The sequence below is a fragment of the Rhea pennata genome, chromosome Z (genome assembly GCF_028389875.1).
Source record: "Rhea pennata isolate bPtePen1 chromosome Z, bPtePen1.pri, whole genome shotgun sequence".
In the NCBI taxonomy this organism is placed as follows: domain Eukaryota; kingdom Metazoa; phylum Chordata; class Aves; order Rheiformes; family Rheidae; genus Rhea; species Rhea pennata.
This window is the reverse complement of record NC_084702.1, coordinates 1980848-1991993: the sequence shown is the minus strand read 5'-3', so window position 1 is coordinate 1991993 and position 11146 is coordinate 1980848. Positions and strand designations below refer to the sequence as shown.

The window sequence follows — 11146 nt, the reverse complement described above, 5'->3', positions numbered from 1 at the left end:
CGCTAGCTATAGTGAAAACAGCAGCTGGAAAAGTTAATGCTACCTCCCCAACATCACCCGAACAGCAGACTAAAGTCAGGGTGTCAGGAAGGGCCAATAATGTACTTGCATTAGTGCACACTTAGGACATACTCTGCATGTCACAACTGTTTGCTGTTGTGTTTACAGTAAATGAGGCCACAGTGCCAGCAGAAGCAATTGTGTTCCTGAGCTGCTTCTGCTCAACATGACACTTCGAGTTTAAATCAGAGGGTTGGGGCAGGGTGAAACCAAGGAACTCTAGCTAAGCAGAAGCAGCTGAGAAACACACACAGTCCTTGCCCTGATGTTTCTGTAGAGGCAGTAGTATCTTTGAACTATGGATACAAGGCGCAAGGTCATGCAGCGCAGTCCCTGTTGCATTTTTCCACTGAGTTCCCTTTAAATGTAATGAGGTAAGAGTCAAACTTGACTTTTGTCTGTAGAACAGTGTTGTGCTTGAAACAAACATCAAAAGCAGGCAGTGGTAAACAGGCTGTACCCTGTCTATACTCTATCCAGTTTATTTTATCTTAACTCTGGAAAAATACTTTTCAATCTTGAAAGCATACGTGGGCTTTCCTGTCCCTTCATTAAACATTTCATAATAAACAAGGGGAAAGCTGTCTGCCTCATCATTAGATAAATACCATTAGTTTCTATGAGAAAACCCTCCCAGCATATCACAACATATAACTGGCACATGATGTTTATTTTCCACAGTGCGTACTGAAGCTCTTTATCTTTTCCAGGCATGCCGTCATTTAACAGCTGCTGAAAGCTACCAGCATCTCCTTTAGATTAGTTTGCATTCAAAAATGTAAAAGATTACATTGAGAAAATAAATAGTTGTTTAAACAACTGTTTAAACAACTGTGAACTGACTGAACGTAAAAAGTAGTTGCAGACGCAACTGGCTCAAGAGGTAGACCTTTAGAACAGAAATAGTCCTCAAATGGATAGAGCAGTATTTTCTAGTATTACTGACCTTTGCTTAAAGTAGTTATTACACACATTCTAGCCCTTCTTCTTCATCACTGCAGTATTTGTCTTATTGGTGGAATTCCCCCTCTCTCCCTTAGCAGGAAATGATTGTTGTAGCCCCTCCCAGGAACAGCAGAAGAGACACCAGTGATTACAGTAAACTTTGGCTATACCTGCTGGCCGCATATTTTTACAGAAGGCAGCACTGGTGCCTGAACTCGTCAGATGTTTCACAATGTCCTGATTTTGTTTTGATACGGGTAACAAAGCTCATTTTGCTTGCATCTGATACATTGAACGTATGCAGTGATGAGACAGCCAGTGAAAGATTTAAGATCTCATGCCTGAGCTATGGAAGAAAGCGTTAACCTGCCAGAGAAGGTAACTGAGGTCGCATAGGCTTCTATGTAAAACTATTACTCCCTCAGACTAACCTGCAGTAACTGCTGTATGTACTATACAATACACAGAAATGGTGCTGGCTGGTGATTAGGTTGGAAATCATACAATAGCCATCTAAATTTATGCTGAATACCAGCTGTACTCTTAATATTCCAACTTTTTGAATAGAGTGAGCTTGGTTATAACAATCTTGAAACCCACCTGAACCAAGCTGTCTTCTGTCTGGCCAAAGCACTGCAGTTCCTTTTGTGTTATCTTCCAGGACTGACAACATGCACTCTTAAGTAAACTATATATGCTGTATCCCTTCAATTTATGTTTAGCCTTATTGTGTGACAACATCCTTTTCTTCACCGATAATCATTATCTGTCCTCTTACACATAAAGCATAATTTAAGCATGCAGTTTCTTCACTGCGTAACTGAATTTTACAGCAAAGATTATACTTAAACATAGTTCTATCAAGAAATACCTTCACTGTACTCTAAATGTGTGAGATATATTAAGCATGAAAGTGCAGATAAGCCGTGTACTTACTTTTTGCTACAATAATGCACATTACAAATTAGTGGCAGACTCATGTTAAACTGATGTTTAACTCCTCAGATCTCCCCTGATTAGAGAATCATACAGCATTTTCCACAAGAGAAACAGGATTTACTTTTTTTTTATTCCATCGAGGAGTGATTAAAAAAAATACACTAGTATTCAGATTCTGCGAGTAACAAACATTCAACAGACATTTTATTTAAATGTGTATAATCACAACATTGAGATAGAAATAATGCTGACTGGTGCCTGGTCATTTTTACTGTGAAGCTAGGTACTATTATATGATTATATCCATAATGTACTGTTTAGAATCAATCTCTGGGGACAAGTACAGCAAATAAATAATAAATGTAATAGCCACTCTAAAGCTTAGGAAAAGACCAATTTGGAACGGATTCTGAAAGTTTCCCTGTTCACCCCCAAAACAGAATATTTTGTGACATTTGGGGAATTCTTCCTATCTCCCACAAAGAATCAAATTGTTTTTAAGACAATCACATCTGGTTGTTGGTCACGCTTGCTGTCCTGTACCCTTCTCTAATGCTTTAAATCTTACCTCTCTTGTCTCCCAAGTCTTCAATGCAGACAAAACTTCACATTTCCACAAGTGTTTCCTGGCACTCAAGCCTACAAAACTCCTTAAGGGTTTCTCCAAATGCTGCATTTCTCCTATCTAGCTGCATCTAAGGTCCTCATCAGCTGTCTCCTAGTATTATCTCCACTGTACTTGTAGATCTCTGTATAAGTGTTTATACCCAGAAATGTCACCTTATAAGTGCTGATAAACAATCTGTAAGATAGAATTGTACAGAGCGTGCATAAAGTGGGTAGAACTGCTACAATTATACCACAGCCCAAATGAAACAAAATAATTTGCAAAATGCAAAACACAGGATACCACAGTACAAAAGAACTGTTCGTAAACTACTTTCACAACAAGGAGAAGCTAAACTATTTATTATATTAACATTATAGAAAGAGCAGCCATCTTTCTGGCACCACAGCTGTTTACAATAGAAACAAAGCAATGCAAAAAAACAAACAAAAAAAAAAAAATCAAGTACTCCGTATTCACAAGTAGGTTTTTAACAAGGAAGGACACTTTAAAGCTTTAAGTAAAATTGCTGTTTCATTCTTTCCACATCTCCCTTTTCACATCAAGGCACACACATACACAATCCCACTCTGAACTGCTGTCAGCTCACACCGAAGTTAAACATTCGGTAACTGCTTTTACTGCTTGGCTTTAACATGAACTGTTCATTCAGCAATGTAAGATAGTTGCAGAATAGATTGTGTAGGTTTAATTCAAGTTTGAGGTTCAATAAGTCAGTCATCCTCATTTGGATTCATCCATATAGTTTTAAACTATAACGATAACTTAGAATTCCCAAACATTTCAGAATGTAGTTCTTACATCAAGGTTTTGAAGTCTATCAAGCAAGAGAAATAACTTTCATCAAGCCCTCCTTGACTTTAACATTCTACAATGCACACTGTGAACCATTTTCAGTTCCTGGAGTGTTAAAAATTGTGGGAGTGATCTGGAATAAGTTTTTTTATTGTTGTTTAAACCTTGCATTTGTCTAATAATTCCATTATGGGCAAATTGAACTGCCAGTGCATAAATATTTAGAGTTAACTGCATCAAGGTTTAGATGCACCATCATTCACCCCATAAATACTGAAGGCCAAGATTACTTTTCAAACTAAGCAGGCACTCATCTACCTACTGAAATAACTGCTGCCTTGAATTCTCTCATGTTCCATGATACTCCATGTCATTCATAAAAAGTTCCATAAACTAATCTGTTCTCCAGGGTTAAGGGACCTCAAGAGTGCCAATACCCAAGTGAACAGAAGGACTGCAAAGGTAGACAGTATTTTTCACAACAGCTTTAGCAGGAATTCATAAGTTGCATTGATTATGCCCCAGGACAGGATAGAACGATGGTAATTTAGATGGGCTCCTCTGAAAAGATGAATCAATTTTCTATCACGTTCTAGCCAGATCTTCACAAAAACTGTTGAGAAAGACTGAAATTCACCGCCAATTTGAGACTGCATGCGGGCTTTTACAACATTCATTGGGAAAAATAAGAATCCCAGCATGGCACCCAACAGCCCTCCACAAATGAAGTCATTGACCAAATGAGTGCTGTAAGAAGTTGCTTCAGGCAGACATTGTTTGATGGGTCCACGCAGGCCAAAGAAGAGTGCATTACTGGGTCCATTTCGAAGCAGAATAGGTACCAAACCCCGATAGTATTCTCTAATCCCATAGTCTTTAAGTACCTTGAAAGCCTGGTAAGTGTTTGTAAATTTGTCATGATATTTGTAGTCCTGAAGCAAAGTCTGAACTCGCTCAAAAGGTGTAAGAACAGCTTCGGTGGTCCCTGCAAGCACTGCTGCTATGCTACGGGTGAAGAGCTCAGGGGCACTTGTGTGGCTATGAAGCAATGAGGAGAAATCTTCATACAACCCAAACATCAGAGCCAGAGTCGTCGTTTTCTGCATTAACGGAGGAAGAATGCCACGATAGAGATTTCGAATTCCATCCTTCTGTAACTGATGTACTGCATCCTTTGTTTTCAAGCCATACAATTGCTGTCGAAAAAGGACCTTCTGGATAGGAAAAGTGACTGCTATATTTGTGAAGGCAGCACAATAGCCACAAAGATAATGTTTACCAGATGTAGCCTTTATGTGATGACTTAGATCTTGCTTTGAATTCATTGGGGCACAACCTTCTGAATCCATCATACTGTTTTTCTTTGGATTGTATCTCAGTTCTCCTTTCCTACATAAAAGAAAGAAAGAATATGGAAAAAAATTATAACTTTCCCCCCCTCACTAGTAGATCACTCATACAGTACTTTACACATGAGCAAGGCCCATAAAATTTGAAGAAGGAAGGTGACAAATGCCACACCTGACAGTCAGAGACACTATTTTCTGCACAAGTCTCATGGACCTGAATAACCAGCATCTTTTCTCTCTGTATGTTTTGTTAAGCAAAACTAAATTAAATGGAGATGCAAACTGAGATGCAAACCTCTTCCAGTACCACATTTCAGCTGAAAATCTCAAGATAAATAGGAATTTTACACATTAGATTTCCCATTCAGGAATTCAAATGCTGAAAGGCCTACTTTCACACTAATAAAATATAAATCACAGAGGGGCTGGGAGAAGTCCTTAAGGTAGAGATTTAAACACAAAAAAGCACTCAGTAGCATTACAAATTTTGGTTATTCCTACCTGCCTTGTAGGAGGAAACAATAGATAATCCTTTGATTAAAATGTTTAAGTGACAAGAAAATTTCTAAGGAAATTTCTAAGAAGACTGAGTCACTATTTTAGCACCTTGACCTCTGGGTCCAGTTAAATGACCTATAGCCTCATCTACAAGGGGAGACAGCACCTTGAACCCACTCTTGATTTGAATTGTCTGTAGCAACATCTGAGAAGACATTCAGCTTGGCTAGGTCTAAGACTATGAAGGACATGGGGAACAGTTCTATTCAGTAAGGCAGAAAAACATCCTGAAGTAACCATTAACAGGCAATATATGATCTCCATTTAAAACTGGATTACTTATTCAACAAATTTAAAAGCTGGTTCTGTAGCTGATCAGAATCCTAACTTCCATTATAGCACAGCTTGGTGTAAAGTCACTAGCAATCAGGTAAGGCTGGTGCAGTTCTTGTGAACTTCAAATAGTCCCTATCTCCAAAGTAAAACAGTTTTTCAAAAAAAATTTTTTTTAAGGTGTTCTGGGCTACCTGCCCTCCTTGGCAGGAAGAACTCTTTCTCAATGTGCAGTCACTACAGGCTGTGCTATGAAGCATGTTTAGCAAAAGCTAAACACTAACATTTAAACAGCTAAAATTGTTTAACTTTCATTACCTGAAGCAATCTGAGGGATTATTATGACCAAGTATACACTTATTTTTGAAAGAAACCACACACTGTTTAATTCACAGAATGACAGAACAGTCTGGGTTGGACAGGACCTCTGGAGATCATCTGATCTGACTCTCTTGCTCAAAGCAGGGTCAGCTGCAGAAGGTTGCCCAGGACTGCATCCAGAGAACTTATGAGTATCTCCAAGGACAGTGACTCCACAGCCTATTCAGGCAAAATGATCCAGTGCTCAGCCACCCTCACTGTAAACTGTTTTCTTGCATTCAAGTGGAGTTGCCTGTGTTTCAGTGCCTGTCATCCTGTGACTGGGCACCACCAGGAGGAGTCTGTTCCAGTTCTCTATACACCTTCTCATGAGATATGTACAAACACATGTGAAATCCCCTCCCTGCCCACACCTTCTCCTCTTCAGGAGGAAGAGTCCCAGCTCTCTCAGCCTCTCCTTGTATGACAGTCCCTTAATCCTCTTCACGGCTCTTCACCAGACTCGCTCCAGCAGGTCCATGTTTGTCTTTTACTGGGGAGCCCAGCAGGGACACTGCACTCCAGGTGAGGCCTCACCACGGCTGAGTAGAGGAGAAGAAGGATCACCTCCCTCAACATGCTCGTAAGACTGCCTAATACAGCCCAGGATACTTGATATCTCCTTTGCCATGAGGGCCCATTGCTGGCTCATGTTCAACCTTTTCCTGTCAAGCTGTTTTCCAGTTAGTTGACCCCCAGCCTGTACAGGTGCATGGGCTTATTCCTCCCCAAGTGCAGGACTTTACACTTCACCGTGCTGAACTTTATGAGGTTTCTCTCAGCCCACGTATCCAACCTGTTGAGATACCTCTGAACAGGAAGACAATCATCTGGTGCATCAGCCACACTACCCAGTTTTTGTGTTATTAGCAAACTTGTTGAAGATGCATTTGTTCCCAGCATCCAAGTCATTAATGAAGATACCGAACAGTATTGGCCCCATATTGAACCCTAGGGCACAAGACTGGTAACTGGCCTCCAGCTGGACTTCATGCTGCTGATGATCACAATGCTCTCAGCCCAGCAGTTCAGTTTCAGTCCGATTAACTGTCCATTCAACTAGCCCACACTTCATCAGCTTGCTTATGAGGATGTTATGGAACACTAAAGTTAAGGTAAACATCTATTGCTCTCCTCCTCATCTGCCAAGCCAGTCATCTCATCATAGAAGGCTTTCAGGTTGGTTAAGCATGATTTCCTATTTATGAAGCCATACTGTCCTTCCTGTCCTTCTGGAAATGGCATCCAGGGTTTAGTTACTCCATCACCTTTCCAGGGAAGTGAGGCTCAGTAGCCTGTAATTCCCCAGGTTCTCTTTTTTGCTTTTCAAGACAGGAGCGATGCCTTGAGATAGTCTTCAGAAACACTCCCCAATTGCCAAGACCCTTTAAAGGCAAAGGGCAGCTTTGCAATGACACCAGCCAGCTTCCTGAGCCCTTATGTCTGCATCCCACGAGGCCCAGTGTCTGTCCAATTTGTTTAAGCATTCCTTACCCTGATCCTATTCCACCAAGGGCAAGTCATCATTGCTCCAGACTTCTCTTCTAGTCTCAGTAATTCCTTAAATTACTTAAGTTCTGTCAAGGAAAAGCCTCACATAAGTGATTAATAAAAACAAAGTGTTTAGCTTGATACAAAGAATAATGCCACTGAGAAGACTATTAGAGGACTTGTATCATTTGCGTGTGTGTGTATATGTGTGTATATATATATATATATATATATATATATATATATGTACACATCTAGGCATATATAGGCATATATTACTGGGAGGCATTGAAAATCCTTGGAGATATATATACATACACACACACACACCAGTTTACAATATTCTTCATATCCACTTAGGTCTATCTGGATATACTAGAATAGCCATATCTAAAGATAAGCTGGTCTTACCCACTTCTGTGCTAGGAGGAGGGGAGTGGGATATGCTAGTTTTGCTACTGTAGTTGGAAAGAGTATCACCAGAAACAAAACAGAGGCTTTTGACTAGTCACAGTTACACTGGTGACTACTACCTAGGCCCAGCCTTTTTTTTTCCTCAGGATACACTCATAATAAAACAGAGAGACACCTAGTTTAATTTCACAAGCTGCATGTTCCCTTTGGTGGAACAGCTAGATTTGTCAAGTAAGGAGTATTTAAAACTGCAGATACCCTATTAATCTTTGAGAAATTTAACTTAGCTCTCATGCTTACAATCTGGGAACATGCAAGTGACAGGCACAGCAAGTTCTTCCAGAGGTGTTTATGACAGAACCTTTGCTTTCAGCCATAATTTGTAAGGCCTATGTTACCTACAAGTACTAGAGCACACAAGCCACTTCCTAGTTAAAATTTATTACAAGAAAACTGTGCTTTAAAAAAAAAATAAAAGCTCTGGGTTAACAGCAATAAGTACAATCTCTGGAGCTGTTATAATTTTTTTTTTTTTTTTTTTTTTTTTTTTTTTAACAGGAATTCCCCCTCACCCCACAGGTAAATTTCAGAGCATCCCAAAAGGGGATACATACAACTTATTCATAGCATGTTCCCTAACCCAAGGTCCAAACTTTCATGCACCTGCCACTTTTACCATCTTATGGTATATAGTATCTACACCATCTTCTGAGAAGGATTTAAAAACCTAAGAAGGATGTGAGCCAATTTACCTGCCTAAATAACCATGCATGACCCACTAGATCAGAAACATAAGGGGGAGAATAAAGGGAGTTGTTTGGTACCCAGTATTCCTTTTTATCTAGAATACTGGCAAGAGATGACGATGTTTGCAATCCTGCCTGCAACTACATAGCACTGTGGGGTTAACATGCTACCTAAGAAGTCCTCACGGTCCAGCTAGAGCTTATCCTGGGAACACTCAAGAAGAGCAGTGTGGCAAGCTTGCACTCTTTCACCATCAAGTATGGGAAATATCAGCCCTAAATATTTACGCTTTACACTTTTTCTAAAGCCAAATGGAACTCCTAGTTGAAAGTTTACTGTTTTGTTTAACCGTTTTTCAAATTTGATTACTTGCCACTATAAAGGTGTCAGATCAGCAGCTCAGGAGTCACCAGACTCATGAGCAATATCTCACCAGTGTGAACCTACCCGAAACACAGGAAAAGACTGCACATTTTTTTCGAAGTTGTAACAGACAACCTGGTTCCTAATGCGCACATTACTTACTGCATTCTTCCCACAACTCTAGCATTCCTCAAGGTTTTAAAATCACACAGGCGATGTTTCCAGTTTACCGTAATGGAGGCGCTCTCCGTGCTCCCGAAGACCCGCTGCACAAAGCCCGTTAGAGACACCGATGCTCCGCAGACACAGGCAAGACATCGCGGAACAGGTAACAACAGCTTTGACGTAAGAAACGAGGCGGCGCAGCAGCGCGTACGAGCAGAAGGGAGCCGCGAACGGCGAGGCACGACGCAGCGAAGCGCAGCTGACCTGGCGGACGGCTCCTGTTCCTAACGGAGCCCGCGGCGACGGCTGCCGAAGGGCCCCGCCCCGCGAGCAGCCGTCCGCGCGGCCTGCGCGCCCCGCAGCCGCCCCCGGGCGGGCCCTCCCGAGGAGACGGGCCGGCACAGAGCGGCCGCGGCCCGGCGCGGCGCGGCCCGCCTCGGCCCGGCCCGGCCCGGCCCCGCGCCGGAAGCGCTCCCAGCTCTACCCGCCCCGCCCCGCCCCGCCTGCCGTCGCTTCCGGCCGCCGCCGCCGCCCGCCCCCCTCCGTGACGCACCTGCTGCGGCCGCCATGGCGCCTGCCGGGGCGGGGGCTGCCGCCGCCACCGCCCGCCCCGCGCGCCGACGTATGACGCACCCCGCCGGCTCGCGCACAGCGTGACGTCGCGGGAGGGGGGGAGAGGGCCGCGGAGACGGCCGCGGGCCGTCGCTTCGCGTGACGCGCGGGAAAGGCGGCGGCGCGGTTGGCGGAGCGTCCTCGCGCTCGGCCAATCAACGGCGGGCGGGGCGGGGCCTCAGCTGAAGAGTGGCGCGTTGTCCCTCACTGGGAGGTTTGAAACCGTCTCGCGAGGGAGGCGGTTGCGCGCTGCGGGGCCGTTGCGTCCTGCGGGGCCGTTGCGTCCTGCGGCCCGCTGGCAGGGCTGGGAATCTGCTTCCTGCTCTGTGGCGCTCCAGGCTGTTGCCCCCTGCCTGCAAATCTAGCTTGGCAGCGCTTAACTAAGGAAGCGAAGCAACTCCGTGCTTGTCTGCCACGACCAGCAGAGAAACGGGGGAGAGCTGTTTCAGAGAGACGCTGATGGAGGGAAAACCAAAATTTCGGAACTAAAAGTGAAAGATCAGGTCACAGATCAGTGTAAAAGCGCTAAGCTGCTGAACTGCCTCCATGACTCATCACATCTGGGTGTTTCAGAGCCTGATGCTCGGCCCTGTTCCTGTGCCACGCTCCTTTCCACAGCTGTTCAGCTCATGGTCCCACACAGCTGCCTTCCTCGGATTCTGGCAAACTAGGGAACAAAGATGCTGGAAGTGTCACGATTCAGCTCATGATGATGATGATGGAGAATTTCCGGCTTGCCTAGGAACTGACTTCACTGACCCTAGGCTATGGTTTTCTCTCTGCCTCTCAGATGAAAAACAGCTCCAGTTCTATATCCAGCTTGAAGTTTTGTGTCCCTGTCCTAAGGATTTTTCAGGAAGTTTGTAATGGCTAGAAGGCAAGGGTTCCGCTACTGTCCCTGCTCAGATACTGTGAGAATCATCTGCAGAAGAGCCAGTGCCAAGACCTTCAAATTGATGAAGCTCTCTCTGTTCTTTTTGGAGAGGTGATGCTGAACTTGTGTCTCCAGAGTTGGGACAATCACCTGCATAACACGGTTCAAAAGCACTTTCATTTCTTTGCTTGTTTTTCCCATTTGGATTGTAATGATGCCTTGAACCTCTCTGAGCCAGTCTTAGAGGCCTGTACTGACATCTAACACAGTAAATCTCTGGTTCAGCCAGGCATGTATCCATCTTTGCTGGAAATTTCCATTCTTCTCGCCTCTTGGGTATCCTCACTACAGCCAGCTCTTTGGCTTACAGCTTACATCTTTACAGGGGCAGATAATCTTGGGTAAAAGCTGCTAAGATAAAAAGCTGCCTGGTAAATAGCACTCACTTCAGTAGACTAGAAATTAGGAAGAGCCAAGAACCCCTTCTGGAGTGAGGTTTAGAAAAAAACAAGTCATCCAGAAAAAGAGAGAGTCCCAGACTGTCGAAATCCTTTCTTAACCAGAGAGTTTGAA

The 11146-nt window shown here is 43.5% G+C and overlaps 1 protein-coding gene across 7 annotated transcripts; it reads right to left on the bottom strand.

The window, feature by feature from the left end:
* Positions 1-2117: 2117 nt before the first annotated feature.
* Positions 2118-9715, bottom strand: SLC25A51 (solute carrier family 25 member 51). 7 transcript variants are annotated; one of them, XM_062600044.1, is made up of 3 exons: positions 9641-9655; positions 7402-7484; positions 2118-4756 (listed from the first exon to the last, which is right to left on the bottom strand). In XM_062600044.1, the coding sequence occupies exon 3, from the start codon at positions 4717-4719 to the stop codon at positions 3844-3846; it is 876 nt and encodes a 291-aa protein (XP_062456028.1). In that variant the 5' UTR covers positions 4720-4756; positions 7402-7484; positions 9641-9655; the 3' UTR covers positions 2118-3843. The 7 variants fall into 7 exon arrangements, with proteins under 7 accessions (XP_062456028.1, XP_062456024.1, XP_062456026.1 ...); XM_062600040.1 differs by lacking the exon at positions 9641-9655 and adding an exon at positions 9153-9451; XM_062600042.1 differs by lacking the exon at positions 9641-9655 and adding an exon at positions 9085-9101.
* Between the last annotated feature and the right edge of the window lie 1431 nt (positions 9716-11146).